At 36.0% G+C, this 22,369-nt stretch overlaps 2 protein-coding genes across 2 annotated transcripts; both read right to left on the bottom strand.

The window, feature by feature from the left end:
- Nucleotides 1–8,930: 8,930 nt before the first annotated feature.
- On the bottom strand, nucleotides 8,931–9,869 carry LOC100028022 (olfactory receptor 480-like). The gene has a single exon (XM_001378117.2). The coding sequence runs from the start codon at nucleotides 9,867–9,869 to the stop codon at nucleotides 8,931–8,933; it is 939 nt and encodes a 312-aa protein (XP_001378154.2).
- Nucleotides 9,870–20,640: 10,771 nt separating this feature from the next.
- Nucleotides 20,641–21,593, bottom strand: LOC100028036 (olfactory receptor 508-like). The gene has a single exon (XM_001378129.5). The coding sequence runs from the start codon at nucleotides 21,591–21,593 to the stop codon at nucleotides 20,655–20,657; it is 939 nt and encodes a 312-aa protein (XP_001378166.5). The 3' UTR covers nucleotides 20,641–20,654.
- Between the last annotated feature and the right edge of the window lie 776 nt (nucleotides 21,594–22,369).

The following is a 22,369-nucleotide window of genomic DNA, read 5'->3' as shown; positions in this document are numbered from 1 at the left end:
GGGAGATCAAGATGGAGGATCCAATGGAAAGGGACTCTTAAGCCAGGCAGCTTATGAGTTATTGGAATATCCAAGCCCATTTACAGGAGCCCAGGAAGATACTAGGGAAATAGAAATTTGGGGAAGATCTAAGAGATGGAAATAAAATCTGCATATTTTCAGAGAAAATAAGGTGGATTCTCTGAGCTGAGTTCTCCAGTAACTTTCACACATGTTCAATAAAGTGATGTAGTGCATCTGAAGCTTAGCTTGCCCTCTCGTGACTTGCTCAGATATAAAATCCAGACAGTACTCCAGATATAGCCTCTTAGCTGTTATAGGAAACACTGTTCTATGAACCAGGCAATTATACTGCAAGCCTTTGGATTCTTTGATTGCTTTCTCTTGAATCATTTTTAACCCTTACTTTCTGTCTAAATAACAACTCTAAGACAGAAGGGCAAAGACTTGGCAAACAGAGTTAAGTGACTTGTCCAGAGTCACATGTCTAGGAAGTGTCTGAGGCCAGATATGAGTCATGTTCCTCCTGACTCCAGGCCTGATGCTCTCTATGCTGAGCCACCTAATTTTTTCCCGAACATATTTTTCAGTCTTCTCACCTATACTCCTTGAAATAGCCTAACTTTAAATTAGGTGGTCTAATCAAATTATTTGTAATATTTCTCTTCCACTTCATTCTTTGTAAAAGATGTTAACACACAATCTATAATTATTTTCATGGTTGTCTTTTTGCAATTCTATTTTAATAAGCTTCAATAGAAAATGAAAAAAATCTATAGGCAGCTGACTTGTGCACTGGACAGAGTGCCAAGTCTGGAGTCACAAAGAACTGAGTTCAAATTCAGTCTTGGATATTTATTAGGGGGCAAGTTACTTAAATTCTGACTACCTCAGGCACATACTACATAATAGGGACTTGGGAAATACTAGGACCATGCCCTCTATAAACTTAAAAATAAAAGCAGAGCCACACACAACTTCCATATGCAGTAAAGAGGTTTATTGAAAGATATGTTACAGTGAGCCTAGGAGATACAGTGATTATAGACAAAGAGAAGGCAGCCAATATCTCCTCCACATAATTCTAGATGTGAAGCATGCTTCTTCAGATCTCTGGGGCTCCTGATCTTTGGCTTGCCATGGACACATAAATAGAAAAACCAACATTAGCCGCATGACAAATATTTATTTGTAATGCAGTTTGAGGCTGAACTATTCTTGTTTAATTAAAGAAAACATTCCCTCATTGCTTTATTAACAGCATCTTGCTGTACAATAGATCTCCAAGGGATAGGAGGGCTAGTGAGCAAGAATGAACAGTCTATTTGAATTCAGGATTTTTTAACTTTTTAATTTTTTTCAATAACAAATCAGAACATTCTTTAACAATTGTTATCTGACATTTTGTGATTCAGAGGCTCTCCTCTCCTCCCTTTTCCCTGAGGTGGTAAATAGTCTGATGTAAGTTATGCCAGTGCTCTTGAGTGAGACTTATTTCCATATTCCTCATGCTGTGAAAGAAGATACATATCACACATACAAGAAAAAAGGAAATAAAGTGAAAAATGGAATGCTTTGATCTGCAAAACTATGGGTTATCTTGGGGTTATCTTGGAACTGTGTAGATAGAATTTGCTCCCCAGGACTCTCTTACCCAGAATCCCATTTGCATGTTTATGCTAAGTACTACCATAGGGAGGATAAAGTTTTGTTGTGACCTCCTCTCTCTTTCCTTGAAAGCGGCTGCTGAAGCTGACTGAGAGCCAGCAGGAGAATGTACATACATGGTCATACTTTAGTTAGAAAATTAGGCTTTATACTTCCATTTTTTCTACTTCCATTTCAAGTGATTATTAATAAACCTTATAAAATAATACTTGGAGTTATTGATATTAATTTAAATCTTACAGAAACTTACATTGCTGATAATAGTTTAGTCTTTCGCAGTTGATCATAATACAGTATTTCTGTTACTGTATACAATATTATTCTGGTACTGCTCACTTTACTTTGCATCATTTTACAGATATCTTTTCAGATTTTTCTAAACTCATCCTGTTTGTCATTTCTTATGGACAAAAACTATTCCATTACAACTATATGCAACAACATTTTTAGCCATTACCCAATTGATGGACCTCTCATTTTCCAGTTCTTTGCAACTACAACAAGCTGCTAAAAATATTTTTGTACAAGTAGGTCCTTTTTCTCCTATCTTCGATATCTTTGGATTAGAGACCCAACAGTGGTATTTCTGGGTCAAAATATATACAATTTTATGGTCCTTTGAACATTGTTCCAGATTGCTTTCTAGAAAGGCTGTATCAGTTCACCAACAGTGTATTATTTTTCCAATTTTACCACATCCTTTCCAAAATTTATCATTTTCCTTTTTTATCATATTAGCCTATCTAATAGGTGTGAGGCAGTATCTCAGCGTTGTTTTAATTTGTATTTCTCAATCAACAGTGATTTGGAGCATCTTTTTTCATATGTCTATAAATAGTTTTACTTTCTTCATCTGAAAACTGCCTCTTCATAACCTTTGACCATATTATCAATTGGGGAAATGCTTTGAATTATTATACATTTAACTTAGTTCTCTATATATTTGAGAAAGGAGACTTTGCCAGAGATCTTTGCTATGAATTTTCCCCAGTTTTTTGTTTCACTTGCAATCTGGCTTGCATTGCTTTTGTTTGTATAAAACTATTGAAATTTAACATAATCAAAATTATCCATTTCATTTCTGTTATGTTCTTTATGCCCTATTTGGTCATAAAGTCTTCCCTTACCTATAAACCTGACAGGTAAACTTTTCCATGTTTCTCTAATTCATTTAAGGCATTACCCTTCATATCTAGATCAAGTATTCATTTTGACTGGCCTTGGAGATTTTTCTTAGGTAGATCATTGATGTTTTCTTTAATTATTTTTCTAAGAAAGAATTGTTTAAGTATTGTATTTTCTCTTCTGTTAATCTGGGCAATTTATATTTTTGCAAATAGTCATCTATTTCTCTTAGATTGTGAAATGTATTAGCATATAGTTGGGCAAAATAACTCTGGTAATTGCTTTAATTTTTTCTTCTTTGATCTTTTTCACCTTATTGATTTTTATTCAGGTATTTGAATTCTTTCTTTTTAAATCAAATTAACTATTGGTTTCTCTATTTTATTGATTTTTTAAGAAGTTGGCTACTTATTTTATTCATTTGTTGAATGACTTTCTTACTTACAATTTTATTAATCTCTCCTTTGACCTTCAGGTTTCCCAATTTGATGTTTAATTGGGGACTTTTATTTTGTTCTTTTTCTAGTTTTTTTAGTTGCATGTCCAATTCTGTTCTTTCTCTATTTTACTAATGCAAGCATTTAGAGGTATGAATTTTCCCCAAGTATAGCTTTGGAAGCATCTCATAAATTTTGGAATATTGTCTCCTCAATTTCATTCTCTTTGGTGAAAGTATTGATTATTTCTATGATTTGTCCTTTGACACCCTCATTCTTTAGGATAGGATTATTTCGTTTCTTATTAATTTTTAGTCTTTTCTGCCCTTTGTTGATTGGAGTTTTATTTGCATTATGATATGGAAAGGATGCATTTAATATTTATGCTTTTCTACATTTGGTTGTGAGGTTCTTAAGTTCTATGATAGGGTTAAATTTTTTTTTAAATAAAAACCCTTACCTTCCATCTTGGAGTCAATACTGTGTATTGGCTCCAAGGCAGAAGAGTGGTAAGGGCTAGGCAATGGGGGTCAAGTGACTTTCCCAGGGTCACACAGCTGGGAAGTGCCTGAGGTCAGATTTGAACCTAGGACTTCCCAACTCTAGGCCTGGCTCTCAATCTGCTGAGCCACTCAGCTGCCCCCAATAGGGTTAATTTTTGTGGAGCCACCATGTACTCCTGAGAAAAAGTTATATTCCTTTCTATTCTCATTCAGTTTTCCCAGAGGTCTATGATATCAGGCTTTTCTAAAGTTCTATTTGCCCCCTTTAACTTCTTTCTTCTTTATTTTTTGGTTGGATTTACCTGCTTCTGAGAATGGAAAGAGTAAGATTTAAATCAATATCAATAACTCCAAGTATTAATTTTATAAAGTTTATTAAGAATCACTTGAAGTAGAAGAAATAAAAAGGAAATAGAAGTATAAAAACCTAATTATCTAACAAAAATAATACCACATGAGTAAATTTTCCTGCCTGGCTCAAAGCCAGCTTCCATAGTCACGATCAGGGAGAGAGAGAGAGAGAGAGAGAGAGAGAGAGAGAGAGAGAGAGAGAGAGAGAGAGAGAGAGAGAGAGAGAGAGAGAGAACTGAGTCAACCAGAACTATATCCTACATAGGTACACATGAAGTGTTTGTGTGTAATTCTGGGTAAATGAGATTCTGGGTAAAAGAGTCCTGGGGAACAAAATTCTATCCACACAAAGGTTAAGGTCTCCCACTAGTAAAGTTTTACAGCATTTTTCTTCCTGTAACTCATGTAAGTTCTCCTTTAGAAATGTACATGCTATGCCTTTTGGTGCATATATGTTTAGTATTGATATTGCTTCATTTTCTATGGTGCCTTTTAACAAGATGCCCCCTTACTTATCTTTTTTAATTAGACCAATTTTTCTTGTCTTAGATCATGGTTATCATCCCTGCCTTTTTAACTTTACTTAAGGCATAACAGATTCTGCTCCAGCCCCTTACTTTTACTCTGGGTATGTCTTCCTGCTTTAAATGTGTTTCTTGTAGACAATATAGGGTAAAATTCTTGTTTTTAGTCCACTCTGCTAACTTCTTTCATTTTATGAGAGAGTTCATTACATTCACATTAATAGTTGTAATTACTAACCGTGTTTCCCTCCATCTTATTTTCCCCCATTTATCCTCTCTCCTTTTAGCCTTTCCTTGATCACAAATGCTTTGCTTCTGACTATCACCTTTTCCAATTCACCTTCCCATCTTGTCTACACCCTCATTCTCTTACCTCCCCTTCCCTCCTGCTTCACAATAGGGTGAGGTACTTTTCTATAGATAACTGAGTGTGAATGTCATTCCTGCTTTAAGCTAATTCCAATGAGAATAAAGTTCAAGCATTACTCACTACCTTGCCATCTTCACCTCCATTGTACTGATTTTTATACATCTTTTTATGTAAGATGATTTACTCCCTTCTATCTCTCCTTTTCTCTTCTCCCAATATGTTCCTTTTCCTTGTTTCTTGATTTTTCATATTATCCTGTTCTATTCAGCTTACTCCCTTCCTTCTTTCTACAGATATAATTTCTCACTGCCCTAATAGTAATAAAGTTCCTAAGTATTTTAAGAACCTTAGGTATCTTGAGGACTTTAAGTACCTTAAGTATCTCAAGTATCATGTATATCTTGGGTACCTTGATTATCACCTTCCCACATATACAGGTAAACAATTTAACCTTATTGAAGCCCTTAAGCTTTCACTTTTCTGTTTACCTTTTTATGCTTCTCTAATGTATTGATTTTGCTTATCAAATGTCTGGAAGTTCTCTATTTCATGAAGATTATGTTCAGTTTTGCTGGGTAGGGGATTATTGGTTTTAATCACAGATCCTTTGCTTTTCAAAATAACGTGTTCTATGTCTTCTAGTCCCTTAATGTAGAAGCTTTTAGGTGTTGTTTAATCCTGTGATTCTGTGATATTTGAATTGTTTTCTTCTGGATGCTTGTAGTACTTTTTCCTTGGCCTGAAACTTCTGGAATTTATCTAAAATAGTCCTGGGGAGTTTTATTTTGAGGTCTCTTTCAGGGAGTGATTGGTGGATTCTATTTCTATTTCCCCTAGTCTGCTACTTAGCTGTGCCAGACTTTGTGGAAGTTTTTTGGGCTGGTTATCTGCTATGCCACTTCTGTTAGATTTAAAATAGTTTTGAGCATTAAATAGTTGTAGATAAGAGAGTGGGAGCCATAAACTGTGATAATTAAAATGTTTGGGAGCAAGGGAAATATATAACAATTATGACCGCTGAAATATGTTTTCTACTGTGTCTTGGTTTTATATAAATATAAGATGGTCGCCAGGGAATATATTCCCAATTTATGAATATGCCCAAGCCAACTGGGTTTTATAGAGAAATTTAATTTATAATACACTGATTAATCAATAGAAAAAGAGAGAAAGTAAGAAAGGAATAAGAATGAAGGGCCTCAAGCCAATAAGGCCTAGACCTCAATCCTAAGAGATAAATCAGTCAGTTGGTTTTATCACTCACCCAAGATCTCTCTAGGTAAGGCTTCTCATGCCAACCTCAGGCTCCACCTTCAAGAGAGCCTCCTTTCAAGAAATGTTTCCAGAGAATTCTCCTCCTGACTCCTCCTGAATTCTCCTTCCATAGCCTCCTTCAAGACCTCTCCAGCAGCTCTCCCTCCAGGACCTCTCTCCTCTCAGACCTCCTCCAGAGCAAAAACCTCCTTCAGTCCTCCTCCAGAGCAAACCTCCTCAGTCCTCCTTCAGAGCAACCTCCTCAGTCCTCCTTCAGAGCAACCTACCTTCAGACCTCCTTCAGAGCAAAACCTCCTCAGTCCTCCTTCAGAGCAACCTCCTCAATTCTCCTTCAGAGCAACCTCCCTCCAGTCCTCAGACCCCGCTATCTTTAAGGAAACAATCTAAGTTCCCTCCCCTCAGTTCTCACATCTACCAATCACTGTCCATGTCTCCCCTGTGCCAATGGTGGCTCTAGCTTAACCCAGGACCACCCAGAGGTCTCTCCCCTTTGCACATGTCTGTTGAAGGTCATATTCTCAAATAATTAAATCTTGATCTTTGCTGCAGCCCTTCCTAAATCCTGTTACTCTGAGTAGGGTGGAGATTGTAGTTTCCAAGACCTGGTTCTGTCATTCCAAGTATCTCTATTGTATCAATTCTAAAATCAATCATGACTCAAAGAACTTCCTGTTCTATGCTTAAGCATAGGTCAAAGCCCTTTCCATTGTTTAGCAAAAGGTTTCTGTCCTAAAGTAGTCTTAAGTAGGGAGGAGAAGGATCCTCCCATGCCAAGGAGTTTCATATTCCAATAGAGTTCTTACTATCAGTAGGAAATTTTTTCAAGTATGAAATTTCCCAATGGGGAAATTTCCAACATTCATAAGTCTAAGAAATTTTAAGGTTTACACTTCATTGCACCAGACCACATTGGAAGTGCTTCAGATTCAACTCCAACTCTACCACTGAAGTTGTCCTTGTCATTGGATCTTCTACTGTTGATCCCTGCTCTGGTAGCTCCTTGCCTCTAACCATATATCAGTTCATTGGGTTGTTCCACATTCTGCTAGTTTCCCTAGATGCTATACATCCTGGATTATTGTCCCTTCTCACCCCAGTGAGACATGTCCCCTCTGCTTTCCTTTGTTTTCCTTTCTCTCCCTCTCTCTCTCTCTCTCTCTCTCTCTCTCTCTCTCTCTCTCTCTCTCTCTCTCTCTCTGTCTCTTTGGTTTCAGGGAACAGAGCATCTTTTACTTGGCCAACTTAGCTTCCAGTATACAACTCCCCTGTAAAATTAAGTATTGGCCAAAAGTGGCAACTCAGTTTGAGCATGTATTCAATCACCTCTGCAGCATTAGAAACATCTCACTATGATCTGAAGGAAAGGCCTAAAATAAATATTTTCTCATAATTACCCTAAGAATGAAACATATTTAGTGAACATGTCATGATAACTGTTATATCTAGGTTGATGGCTTCTCTATTATAAATACTAATAATTATTTTGAATGTAATCTGGAAAGAAGTTTCTATTATCTTATAGTTGCTATACTTTGATGTGGCATCATAACCTTATAAGGTTTTCCCCACAAATTATAAAGAGAACTAATTGTTGAACTTTTGGCATATAACATATGTGGCTACAAAGTATTTCAAAGAAAACTCTGAAATCAACGTTGAAGTAAAAAATATTTACAACAAGCTCTACTTAATATAATATTTCTTCAATAAAAAATTTCCATTTTAATGTACATTAATAGTTGCCTGAGTTGATCCACCATATCAGGCCAAACCAGTTCTAGCTAGATTTAAATCAATGTCCAATACTTCAAGTATTACATTTTATAAAGTTTATTAATAATCACTTGAAGTAAAGCAATGAAAAGGAAATAGAAGTATAAAAAAATAATTATCTAACAAAAAAACCCCACATGAATAGTTCTCTCACCTCTCCCAAAAGAGCCTGCTTCAACCATCCAAGATCACAAGAAGAGAGAGAGAGGGGCAGGGCTACCCAAAATTTATATCCTCCCTATGTTATCATGTAACATGAGAAGGAACATGGTATGCTAGGAATTGTAGTTCTAGGGTTCAAATTGTAATTAAACAATATATATGTATATGCTTACATATATAATACCACTTTCATGAAAAGAATGAACCAGAAACAAAGCAAATGCTCCATGACTGAGTGAAGGCTAAACAAATTGTGACAGATAGTAGAAAATAGATCATTAATTTAGAAACAAAGACAATATTTGCATGATCTGATACCGAGTCATGATAGCAGAGCCAAGAAAACATAAATGTTAACTATACCATTGTAAATGGAAATAAAAAAACCCAAATTAATAGAAAATTAAATTTCAAAATATAAAATACAATCATGGAATTGAAGGAAAAAAGGGCATTTCAATCTGCTCTTTGTAAAAGTAGAAGGTCCATGTTTATGGAACATTGTAAGTATTTTCAGACATTTGCAATGAACAGTTAAATTCATATATTTAACCCATCATAATGAAAATGTTCATTTTCTAAATACCATTTATTAGTAAAACTTAATCATAAGCATTATATCAGTAGAATATTAGATCTTTAAAGGCAGATAATAGTTCATTTTTGTACTTGTATTCACCAAAACTAGCCCAGTGCTTAGGACACAGCATGTACCTAATAAAAACTTTTAGTTAAGTGGAATTCATGAAAAAAGTTGTTTTCGACTCATCATTTTTCTCAAGGCCCCTTTTACTTCATTGTTCCTTAGACTATAGATCAGGGGGTTCAACATAGGAATCATTACAATGTAGAAAACAGACACAACCTTATTCTCATCTGTTGAATAGCTGGATTTAGGCATTACATAAATAAATGTAAGGGTACCATAGAACAGAATGACTGCTGTGAGGTGAGAGGTGCAAGTTGAGAAAGCTTTGGATCTCCCCTCTGTGGAGCTTATCCTCAGGACAGAGAAGAGGATATATACATAGGAGATTATGATAATTAACACTGTTATCATAATTATGGACCCAGAAGATGCAGCAGGAAAAATTGTAGCAAAATCATCTTTGTAAGAGGAAAGCTTTAAAACTGGTGAATAATCACAGAAGAAATGATTGATCTCATTGGGTCCACAAAAGGACTGATTCAATAAGCACCCAATGAAGATCCAAGCAGTCACAAAACCACAGAGGTAGGAGGCAATGAGTAACAGAGAGCAGACTTTAGTAGACATGTTGGTGGAATAGAGTAAGGGGCTACAGATGGCCACATATCTATCATAGGCCATCACAGCCAGCAGAAAACATTCAGTGGTCCCAAAGATGGCACCACAGAACATCTGGGCTACACAGCCTCCCAGAGGGATTGAGGTTTTGTCAGCAAGGAAGTTTCTGAGCATAACAGGTGTGACAGATGAGGAATATGCAGTGTCCACAAAAGCCAAGTGGCTTAGAAAAAGGTACATTGGAGTGTGAAGTTGAGAGCTTTTTCTAATCAAGATAATTATGGTAAGGTTACCAATGAGTGTAACAGCGTATACACCTAGAAATATTATGAACAGAATGACACAAAGGTTTGGATCATCTGTTAACCCCAAAAGAATGAATTCAGTCACAGCAGTGCAGTTATTGCCAGACATGTGTCTTGGTAAGAAGTACCTATTAGACAGAAAAAATGGAAATTGAAATAGAATACAAGACTAAAAGTTGAACATGCCAATTGAAGTATTCAGCAAACATTTACTGACCACTCCCTATATGCCCATGCTACTATTATACTCCCATACTTTGTTCCTTTTCCCCATGGATTTGGACCAATAAGCAAGGCAGAGAAGAATAAATATGTTTTCTCCAAATTTTTCCCATGTATCAACAATACTGTATGATTTGCTAATTTTACCATTCTAAAAATGTGAAAAGGAATCCTACAAGAGTGAAGACTATAGTTTATTCTCAACATAGAAACCCTTTTAAAATACATATAGAGACTCTCCAAATGTGTAAGTACAATTAGCAACCATTGTTAATCCTTTCCAAAGAAACAGAGTCTACTTTGTAGTCCCTGACCTCTCAAAGTACCACTTTGCATGCCTGAAAAAGTTATCCACCTCATGGTCATTGACAAAAAACAGAGGCCATTTTCTAGTATAACTAATGTCTTCTCCCATCACAAAAGAAGAGGGATGAAGATAAAAATCAGGAAAAGATCTTACTCATTAAAAGTGAAAGAGGAGAGACAGACAGACAGAGACAGAAAGAGAATCAGAGAGAGACAGAGACAAAGAGAAAGACAAAGAGAGAGAGGGAAAGAGAGAGAGAGAGAGATAGAGAGAGAGAGAGATAGAGAGAGAGAGAGAGAGAGAGAGAGAGAGAGAGAGAGAGAGAGAGAGCATTAAGTTCCATGTAAAACTGAAATTAATATAAAGCCAGGTGTGGCAAGAGAAATAGACTTGTCTCCCTGAAATGAACTACAAAATAAAAATCACATATATGTGTTTTTCTAGCAAAATTAATAAAAAGAATAGTACCTATTGACACCAGGAGATGATAACATTAGACTCCAAGTTCTTGTCTTTGCATGGCAGTACAAATATTTATGTTGAATTTAGTAGCAGGTGGGATATAACCCCTTGAGCACCCTAAAACAAAATTAACCTACATCATTAAAATGCCATTTGAATGCCAATTGGGATTGGAAAATTACCAACACAGAAATGAATTGTGAAAGAAATTCATCAAATTCTCAATGGATCCCATTTTTTTCATCTATGTTCATCCAGGATTTTTTAAATGTGAAAAATAAGACTGGATAGCAACATAGCCAAATTAGTATGATCTTCCATGGGAACACTCAGAAGTTGTTCTGGGATCAACATGTGCAGTTGTGGTTGTAACAGTATTCACTAGGTATGAAAATTTGTTCTTATCACCTCACTAGATTCATTTTGGTCATAATCCATACTGATTACACATATACATATCTGAGACTGATAGACCCTCTATGAAACTCAGCTTAGTAAAAACTGCAGATCCTAGAAGAGAAATACTATTCATAGTGAGGACAATTATCCACATGTGCAGGCAGTAAGGAAGATTTATTAATAGCTCCTGATAAAATATAAAGGGAAAGAGGCAATTAGATGGCTCAGGTAATCAAGCTTCAGGCCTGGAAAGAAAAAGTCCCAAGTTCAAATAGTGACCCTGGGCAAGTCATTTAACCTCAATTGCCTTGCTCTGATTGCTTTTTTAAATTTTGGATCTTATACTTAGTATGGGTTCCAAGACAGAAGGTAAGATTTTTTTTTCAATTTCCCTAAAAGATAAAGGCATTTAAAATATGACACAGCAATTTTCCATAAAATAGTTGACATATACTATGTATCAATTAATAGCTAATAGATAAGGATCTTTCACTCCCTGGTCATGCAAGGGGAAAAGAGGTTCTGGAGCTTGACAATATGATTTGGTATTGTCCCTTCTCTCTTTGAAAACTCTTCCTTACACAAATCTTTAGGTCTTCTAAGCCTACCATGTCAAAGAAGACAGAAAGACATGCTGAAATCTGTGTAATAGACTATGTTAGACATCACTGCTATATTTGTATTTTGTTTGCAGCATATTAAATAAAATTTCATTTGAATTAATTTTTTGAAGGAAGGGTAGAGGTAAGGATGAAATAAAGATGGATGATCCAATGGGTGATGGCTCTTGAGCCAGACAATTCATGAGTGATCAGAATATCCAAATCCATAGACAGAAACCCAAGAAGACACTAGGGAAATAACAAAATTGAAAAATAGGAGTGCAATCTACATATTTTCACAGAAAATAAAGCATATTCTTTGGGCTAGAGTTTTTCAGGGGCTCTCACGCATGTTCAGTTTGTTGATGGAGTGTATCTATCTGAAGCTTAGATTGACATTTACTGGTTTGTTCAGATCCAAATGTACTATTCCAGATAACATCTTTTGTTATATGAAACACTGTTCTATGACCCAGGCAATGATATTGCAAGCCTTTGGACTCTTTCATTTCTTACTCTTGAACCATATTTCTGAATATTCTTTCTGTGCTAAAATTTACAAAGAAATGACCTAAGTTCAAATTGTTCTGTCATTTTGGTCATGTCCAACTCTCCATTATCCCATTTGGCATTTTCTCGGCAAAGATAATGGAGATGCTTGACATTCAGGTCTTGCTGACTGCAGTCCCAGTGCTTTATTCACTGAGCCATCTACCTGTTCTTATTAAATTATTTGTAATATATCCCTATTGCCTCATTCTTTGTAAAATATTTTATTTTTATATTTTTAATTTTTCTCAATTTTATGTAAAATATTTTGATGTTATTTTTTAAGATTTAAAAAATATTTCATCTTTTCTAATTACATGTAAAAATCTTTTTATTCTTATATTTTTACACATTTGAATTCAGTATCTTCTCTCACCCTTCCTTCCCTTCTCCTTCTATGAGAAGGCAAGCAATTTGATAAAAGTTATACCTATTAGTCAGGCAAAACTATTTCCAAATTGGTCATGCCATGAAAGAAAAAAAACTTTTTTTTTTAATTTAAAGTATGCTTCAATCTGCATTTAGACTCCACCAATTCTTTATCTGGAGGTGGAAAGCATTTTTCATCATAGTTCTCTCATAATTGTATTGGATCCTAGTATAGCTGAGAAAAGCTTTCATTCATAGTTGACTATGGTACAGTATTGCTCTTACTGTGTACAATGTTCTCCTGGTTCATATAACATATGTGGTTCCAAAAGGTTTCAAAGAAAACTCTGAACTCAACAGTCAAGTAAAAATGCTTACAATAAACTCTACCCAATATAGTATTCAACATAAGAATTGTCCATTTTAATATGCATTAATAATTGCCTGAGTTGTTCCACCATATCAGGCAAAGTGAGTTAAAGCCAGGCCACGCATTCCTTCCAATTCATTTACTTAAGAGCAAACTTTGACAATATATGTTTCTATCATTTTTAACTCTATCTTCCCTTTTGCCTAACCTGACATCATAATCAAAACATCCTTCTCTTGCTCCTGAAAAAAGAATCAATTTGCTCTCTTAAACCTCCACTAACTATCCCTGTGTTACATCTGTTACAAAAATTAACTCATTTTGAAGCTGATGGGGTAGAAGCACAGAAAGCTGGAACTGCTCTGAGAATTCTTTCCCACCAACTTTAAAATAACACCTCAGGATAAATATTTTGGTGACAGAACTAACAAGGAGACAGAGTGAGGTAACTCTCTTACAGAAACAACTTGGAAAATAGGTAAAAATGGTCTATTTCACTGAGGTGAGAGGAGAACAGCAAAGCCACACCAAGTAGTACTGGCATAAGTCATAGGAAGCCACCCACTTCCCCCATCTACTGCTCCAGGTATTAAACCTGGACCCAAGAAAATGTCAATATCCTGATACCCTGCCTAAGCCAATAGCACCCCACCCCTTGAAATTCTAAGCCTTAGACCACACACACTCAACCCTTGGGAATTCCAAGCCCTAGAGCAACCCAGCAGTGATGACCTAAGGCTTAATGCACTTCATAGTGAACCTGGTGCATAGAAACCTAAAGGGAAGTCCAGAGCCCCTGCCTAAGCCTGAGGTGAAACCCCCAAGCTCCACTGCAGAGCCATCTAAAGTGTACTAGGCTATTCCAAGGCCAGAATGAGGCCCCAAGCCCCTGTCAAAGCCCAAATTGAGGACTCAAATCCAAGCACAACTCCAATACAAGGGTGTCCATGGTGAGCCTGGCTGGTGCTGGTGGTAGCCTAAGAGGAGGCCTAGAGACCTGCCCCAGCTTGTATTGAGACACCAAGCTCCAGTGCATACTAGTCTGTAGTATTTGGACTAGTGTGAAGCCCAAAGCCCCTGCCCACTCTTGAGGTGAGTCCCTGAGCCCGAGCACCAGGTAGCTCTAGGGTTCTAAGCCCTACAAGGAATTGGCAGCTCCTAAAGGAGATTGAATAGGTAGAATGTGACTTTCAAAGCTCCCAGTCCATAGGACATCATAGCACATTGGAAGGACTGAAGCTTGCAGAAACCCAAGAGCTGAAGTTAGCATTAAGGAAAAACTAGTTCAATACATGCCCTCTCTATCCTGAGAAAATAGTCCACCTTTAAGATAAAAGTAAAAAAAGAGGCTGGGAAAATGAGCAAACAGAAAAAAACATAGAAATTTTTATGGAGACAAAGAAAAGAAAAGCACAAACTCTACAGGCAACAGTAACATCAGCGCAACCACACACAAGACTTTAAAGAAAAGCAGGTTTTGGTCTCAAGCACTGGAAGAATTCAAAAAGGAATTCAAAATTCAAGTAAGCTAGACAGAGGAAAAATCGGTAAGAGAAATGGAAGTAATGCAAGAAGAAACTAACAGATTGCCACAAATAAAAGATAGTCTGGAGACTCAGCACTAGAGTTATATGCATCTATTAGTGTATGGAATGATTTTGTGGGTACCAGTAATTATGAACATCCCTGGAGCACCCAAATCCACCAATCACCTCCAGAAATAAATCCTCAAATAACAACTCCTAGAAATAGTATAATCAAATTCAAGAACTCCCAAGCCAAGGAGAAAATAATGCAAGAAGGCAGGAAGAAATAGTTCAAATAGCATAGAGTCACAGTAAAAATTATAGAGGATTCAGCAGCCTCTACATTAAAGGATAAGAAAGCTTGGAATATGATATTCCAAAAGGTAAACCTGGTTTAAAATTAGGAAAACTATCACTGTAAGTGGCCATATTAATATGTTATCTCAATAGATGCAGAAAAAAGCCTATGACAAAATACCACACTCATTTATTTTAAAAACCACTAAAAAATATAGGAAAAATGGGTCATTCCTTGAAATGATAAGTAATATCTACCTAAAACCATCAGCAAGTATCATCTGCAATAGGGATAAATTATAAGCCTTCCCAATAGGATCAGGAGTGAAGAAAGGATACCCATTATCATCACTTTTATTTAATAGTGCTCTAGAAATACTAGCTTTAGCAATGAGAGAAAAAAAATAAATGGAAGTAATTAAATTAGGCAATTAGGAAGCTAAACTATCACTCTTTGCAGATGATATGGTGGTATTGTTAGAGGATTCTAGACAATCAATTAAAAAACTAATTGAAATAATTAATCATTTAAGAGAAGGTGCAGGATAAAAAATAAATCCACACAAATCATCAGCATTTCTATATATTTTCAAAAAAATCCAGCATCAAGAGATAAAAAGAGGGGGGTGGCAGCTAGGTAGCTCAGTGAATTGAGAGTTGAACCTAGAAATGGGAGGTCCTAGGTTCAAATCTGGCCTCAGACACTTCCCAGCTGTGTGACCCTGGGCAAATCACTTAACCCCTATTGCCTAGTGTAATAGTGGGATTTGGTAGGGGAATGAATAAGAAGGAAACTAAAAATCAGGTTTATTTTTGTGGGAAAGGGAGAAAGGAAAGGGGGTTAGGAGAATAATTACAATTAATCTTAAACCCTAATTTCTATAAATCTATCTAACCCTAACTTATCTAAGGCAAAACAATAAATTTCCCCAATAACCAAATCTCACAAGTGGAGTCCAAGCAAATGGGCCAGGATTTTCAGATGAAAACTGTCCAGAACAGGTCCAGTGGAAAAGTGGGTCTTCAGTCCTCTGTTCTAGCTGCCAGCAGTCAGTTCAAAATATTGTTCTCTTCAGCTAGTATCACCAAAAGCCAGAAACCTGTTTTCAAACCTCCAACCCAAGGTCCTTCAGGAGAGAAGTGCCAAGACCAGACCGTTGGGACCTTAGAATCTTTACCCAGATCTTGACCCTTGGGCTCCCATGTGACTCTCTGTCACATGCTCCTATCAATCACTCTAACATTTGCATTACACAGTCTTTTGCAAAAGTCCTCTCCCTATTACACTAGCCCTTCTGCCTTGGAACTAATAAACAGTATTGATTCCAAGATGGAAGGTAAGGGTTTAAAAAAAGAGAGATAAAAAGAGAAATTTAATTTAAAATAACTCTAGACAACATGAAATGCTTAGGAATCTAATTGCCAAGAAAAATATAAAAATTATATGAACACAATTATAAAACACCTCACAAAAATAAAGTCAGATCTAAACAATTGGAAAAACATTAATTCCTCATGGGTAGGTCAAGCTAATAGAATAAAAATGGCAAATCTACTTAAATTATTTACTTATTCAGTATCATGCCAATCAAACAACCAAAAAGTTATTTTATAGAACTAGAAAAAATAATAAAATTCTTTTGGAAGAACAAAAGATCAAGAATATCAAAGGAATTAATGAAAAAAATGTGAAGGATGGTGACCTAGCAGTACAAAATCTCAAACTGTACTACAAATCAGTAATCATCAAAATAATCTGGTACTGGCTAAGACACAGAATGGTGGATCAATGGAATCGAATAGGGATAAATGATTTTAGCAATCTAGTGTGTGATAAACCCAAAGATCCCAGCTTTTGGGATAAGAACTCACCATTTGACAAAAATTGCTGGAAAAACTGGAAAAGTATGACAGAAACTATATATAGACCGATGTCTAAAACCCTATACCTGCATTGGTGAACCCCTGGTATGCGTGCCCCTGCGTGCTGGTGAGGATTGCTCCATTCCCCCTCTCTAAAGCACTCGAAGACATTTTTCATGTGCCCCACCCCTCTGCCCAGTAGCCCAAATGGGAGCACTTCTTCCCTCCTGTATCTGGGGTAATTCAGGGGGCCCACAAGTGGTTTGAAGGTGCAGTTTGGGTACACAGTCTTTAAAAGGTTTACCAACACTGCCATAGACCAAGATAAAGTCAAAATGGGTATATGATTTAGACATAAAGAGTGACATCATAAGTAAATTAGGGGAACATAGATGGCAGATCTAGGGAGAAAGGAAGAATTTATGACCAAACAAAAGACAGAGAACATTACAAGATGTAAAATGAATAATTTTTACTATGTTAAATATTAAAGTTTTGTACAAACAAAATCAATATAACCAAGATTAGAAGGTAAATAACAAACTGGATGAAGAGGGGGAGGTTTTATAACAAATTTTTCTGATACAGGTCTAATTTCTAAATGATATAGAGAACTAAGGCAAATTTATAAGAATATAAGCCCTTCCCCAATAAACAAATGGTCAAAGGGTAGTTTTTAGATGAAGAAATCAAGGCTATCAATAATCACATGAAAAATGTTCTAAATAATTCTTTATTAGAGAAATTAAAACAAATCTGAATTACCACCTCACACCCATCAGACTGGCCAATTTGACATGAAAGGACAGTGGTTAATGTTGAAGGAGATATGACAGAACTGGGACAATAATGTATGGTTGGTAGAGTTGTGAATTAATCCAACTGCTCTGTAGGGCAATTTGGAACTATGCTCAAAGGGCTATAAAACTATACACATCCGTTAATCCAAAAATACCACTAATAGGTCTACATCCCAAAGAGAAAAAAGGTGGAGTAAAGAGCCTATGTGTACAAAAATATTTATAGCAGCCCTTTTTGAGGTGGAAAGTAATTGGAAATTGAGGAGACATCCATCAATGGGGAAAGGCTGAGAAATGAGAAATTGTGGTGTCTGATGGTGAAGGAATACTATTGTGCTATAAAAAAATGATGAACAGAATGATTTCAGAAAGAGCTGAAAAGACCTATGAAATGATGTTGAAAGAAATAAGCAGAACCAGAAACACACTGTACAAAGTAACAGCAATATTGAAGAATGATCAGCAGTGAATGACTTAGCTACTCTCACTAATTGAGTGACCCAGGATAATTCTGGAGGTCTTCCGACAAAGAATGCTTTCCACCTCCAGAGGAAGAACTGTTGGAGTTGGAATGCAGATAAAAGCATGCTATTTTCATTTTAGTTTATTTGAGTTTTATTTTGGAGTTTTTGTTTTATATGAGTATTCTTTTACGAGAATGAAAATCTGAAGATGGATTTTGCATGATGACATAGGTATAACCAGAGCAAATTGCTTACCATCTCTGGGAATGGGGAGAGAAGGGAGGGAGGGAGGAAGGGAGATAATTTGGATCTTATAACTTCAAAAAACATATGTGGAAAATTGTTTTTGCATGTAACTGGTAAAATAAAATATCTTTTTAAAAAATTAACTCATTTAAAACTTTTAGCATGATATGCTGCTTTTGGAAGGGAAATTGGTAGAGCTAATACTTTGCAGCAACTGTTGTTTTAGCCTCCTCTTCTAGGGCTGAGGTGGTTCAAAGGATGTATTTATAGTATCTGGCCTTGCAATATATTCTTAGTAAATGTATCTTTGTAAAGTTAATTGGTGATAATTAATTAAGTGGCATTTGGGGACAAACAATACCTTAAATGATGATACAGGGGAAATAAAAATTGGAACTGGTGGTTGATAATAAGGACAATACTCCCAAATATGGAGAGGGGTTCAAGCTAATACTATAAGAAAAAACAACATAATCCCTTAAGGTTATCCTCCTAGAACCTTGAGGGAATTCATAGTCAGCCTTGCTCTGTAGCCCTTGACTTATCAGTGTGAATGAGAGTTGGGATAAGTATTCTTGGAACCTAGATGAACTGCACAATTATACAATGGGAAATTATGAGAAAAAAAGAGACTAATATTGTGAAATTTCCAATTATTCTATGAGGTGATTATGATCAGATTATAGTATAAAGTTATTTCCCAAATTCTGTCTTTTTAGGTAAAAGGCAGAAAGGTAGAACAACAGAACAGAAGAGGCAATGCAAAATTATAATCAAAGTTAAATGTTTTAAAAAATGCTTTAAAAATGAAAATTAAAAATCAGTGGAGACAGTTACCAGTTTTGTATAGTGCATAATATCAACCAAGACAAATAGAATTTTAGACTGAATAAAGAGAAGCAAGGATCAAAAATTGAAAAGGTGGTTTTTTCCTCTGGATTCTCCCTTCATAAAACAAAATGTGGAATACTATATTCAGACTTAGACTCTTTGTTTTAGAAAAATATTAAAAATATGGAGAACCAAGGTGGTGGTCAATCAACAAGTATTTGGAATACTTTCTATATGCGAGGCCCTATGCTAATAACTTGGAGTACAAAGGAAAGAAAAATGGTCCCAACCATCCAGGAGCTCACATTCCATTTGGAAAAACACAAAAATAGTGAACAGCTAGGTGGCTTAGTGGATTGAGAGATAGGACAAGAGATGGGAGGTCCTGGATTCAAATTTGGCCTCAACTACTTCCTAGTTATGTGATCCTAGGCAAGTCACATAATCCCCTTACATTAACCCCCACCCCCACCAATAAAAAAAGGAAAGACACCTAGTTAGCTAGGCACATAATGATTAAAGACAAAGTAGATGGAATGTAATGTGAGGGGGAAGCTATTCTTAGTTTAAAAGGCATGGAAAAGCTTCTTGTAGAATATGGGATTTGAGAAGCCTTAAGGAGACACAGGGACACTAATAGGCAGAGGTGGGGTAAGAACATTTTCAGGAATGTGATACATTTTACCAATGTAAATTGGTAAATGTAAATGTAAATTACCAATGTAAATACACAGGAGATGGAATATTGCATGTAGGGAAAGGCAAAGAGTCCAATGAAACTGAATTGAATATGCATGAATGGCAGTAAAATATAAAACTAAAGAAGAAGGAATGGGACAGGTTGTGAAGAAATTTTTTAAATGATTCTTTATTGATATCTTTTCTTATATAATCTAAATTCCTTCTAGTATCTATCCCTACTTACAAAGAATTATCCCATACAAAAAGAATGTGCTTTTATTGAGATATTATGCCACAAAGGTGGTTATTGATAAAAGGAAAGATCTTGCATATACCAAAATATGTAAAGTAACACTTTCATGGAACCAACAAACTGGAAAAAAAGTAAATGCCCAGTGATTGAGTAAAGGCTTAATAAATTGTGGCATATAGAAAATAAAAAATACAATTAGTTCAGACACGTAGACATATTTACATGAGCTGATACAGACAATGATAGCAGTCAAGAAAACATAAATGGTGATTATAACATTGTAAGTGAAAAGAACAACCCCCAAAATGACCACAAAATTGTGTTGCAAGATCCAAATACAATCATAGGCTTAAAGAAGAAAGAAAGGGTACTTCTATCTGTTCCATGCAGAAGTGGAAGGTCCATGTTTATAGAACATTATAAGCATTTTCAGATCTTTGCAATTAACACTTAAATTCATATATTTAATCTATCACAATAAAAATGTTCCTTTTCTAAATTCTACTTATTCATATCACTTGGTCATTACATCAGTAGAATATTGTATCCTTAAGAGCAGATAATGGTTGATTTTTGTACTTATATTCACTAAAAATACCCAATGCGTGGGATACAGCGTGCACCTAATAAATACTTGTTGTAGTAAGTAGATTTCAAGAAAAAAGGTGCTTCTGACTCATCAGTTTTCTCAAGGCCCCTTTCACTTCATTGTTCCTTAGACTATAGATCAGGGGGTTCAACATAGGAATCATTACAATGTAGAAAACAGAAACCACTTTATTCTCATCTGTTGAGTAGCTGGACTTTGGCATCAAATAAATGAATGTAGTGGTCCCATAGAATAGAGTGACTGCTGTGAGGTGGGAGGTGCAAGTTGAGAAGGCTTTGGATCTCCCCTCAGTGGAGTTTATCTTCAGGACAGAGAAGAGGATATATATATAGGAAATTATGATAATTAACACTGTGGTCATCATTACTGACCCAGCAAAGACAGCAGGAAGAATTTCAGCAAGATCATCATGGTAGGAGGAAAGCTCTAAAACTGGTGAATAATCACAGAAGAAATGATTGATCTCATTGGGTCCACAGAAGGACTGATTCAGTAAACAACCAGTAAAGATCCAAGCAGTCACACATCCACCTACATAGGAGATGATGAGTAACAGAGAGCAGACTTTAGTAGACATGTTGGTGGAATAGAGTAAGGGGCTACAGATGGCCACATACCTATCATAGGCCATCACAGCCAGCAGAAAACATTCAGTGGTCCCAAAGATGGCACCACAGAACATCTGGGCTACACAGCCTCCCAGAGGGATTGAGGTTTTGTCAGCAAGGAAGTTTCTGAGCATAACAGGTGTGACAGATGAGGAATATGCAGTGTCTACAGAAGCCAAGTGGCTTAGAAAAAGGTACATTGGAGTGTGAAGTTGAGAGCTTTTTCTAATCAAGATAATTATGGTAAGGTTACCAATGAGTGTAACAGCATATACACCTAGAAATATTATGAACAGAATGACACAAAGGTTTGGATCATCTGTTAACCCCAAAAGAATGAATTCAGTCACAGCAGTGCAGTTATTGCCAGACATGTGTCTTGGTAAGAAGTACCTATTAGAAGAAATGGAGGTTAAAATAAAATACAAGACTAAAAGTTGAACATGCCTATTGAGATATTCAGCAAACATTTACTGACCACTCCCCAAATGCCCATGCTACTATTATAGTCCCATACTTTGTTCCTTTTTGCCATGGAAGTGTGCCAATAAGCAAGGCAGAAAAGAATAAATTTGTTTTCTCCTAATTTTTCCCATGCATCAACAATGCTGTATGATTTGCCAATTTTACCATTCTGAAAATGTGAAAAAGAATCCTACAAGAGTGAAGACTATAGAAACCTTTCTTAAATATATATATATATGCATATATATATATATATATATATATATATATAGAGAGAGAGAGAGAGAGAGAGAGAGAGAGAGAGAGAGAGAGAGAGACTATCCAAATGTGTATGTGCAACTAGCCACCATTGTTAATCCTTCCCAAAGAAATAGAGTCTACTTTGTGGTCCCTGACCTCTCAAAGGACCACTTTGCACACCTGAAAAAGTTATCCACATCATGTTAATTGACAATAAAGAAAGAGCTCTCCTCCAATATGACTCCTGTTCTCTCACATCACAAAGGAACAAATCTGGTTTCTAAGTCTTCTCATTTTATTTTGCTGCTAAACCTGGTATTACTGCTATCGCTAGATGAGTTACTACTAGACTGAAATACTATGGAAAATTGACAATAGGACACTGCTGTTCCCAGGTAAAACAATGGGAAATATTTGTTCAATCTCCTGTAACCATATCATATAA

This window comes from Monodelphis domestica, chromosome 6 (assembly GCF_027887165.1).
Source record: "Monodelphis domestica isolate mMonDom1 chromosome 6, mMonDom1.pri, whole genome shotgun sequence".
Classification (NCBI taxonomy): domain Eukaryota; kingdom Metazoa; phylum Chordata; class Mammalia; order Didelphimorphia; family Didelphidae; genus Monodelphis; species Monodelphis domestica.
The sequence above is the reverse complement of the archived record's forward strand: the minus strand, read 5'-3'. Positions and strand labels throughout refer to the sequence as shown.

Excerpts from the sequence above, each read along its gene's own strand:
- LOC100028022 (XM_001378117.2), bottom strand. The coding sequence starts at position 9,869 with ATGTCTGGCAATAACTGCACTGCTGTGACTGAATTCATTCTTTTGGGG.
- LOC100028036 (XM_001378129.5), bottom strand. The coding sequence starts at position 21,593 with ATGTCTGGCAATAACTGCACTGCTGTGACTGAATTCATTCTTTTGGGG.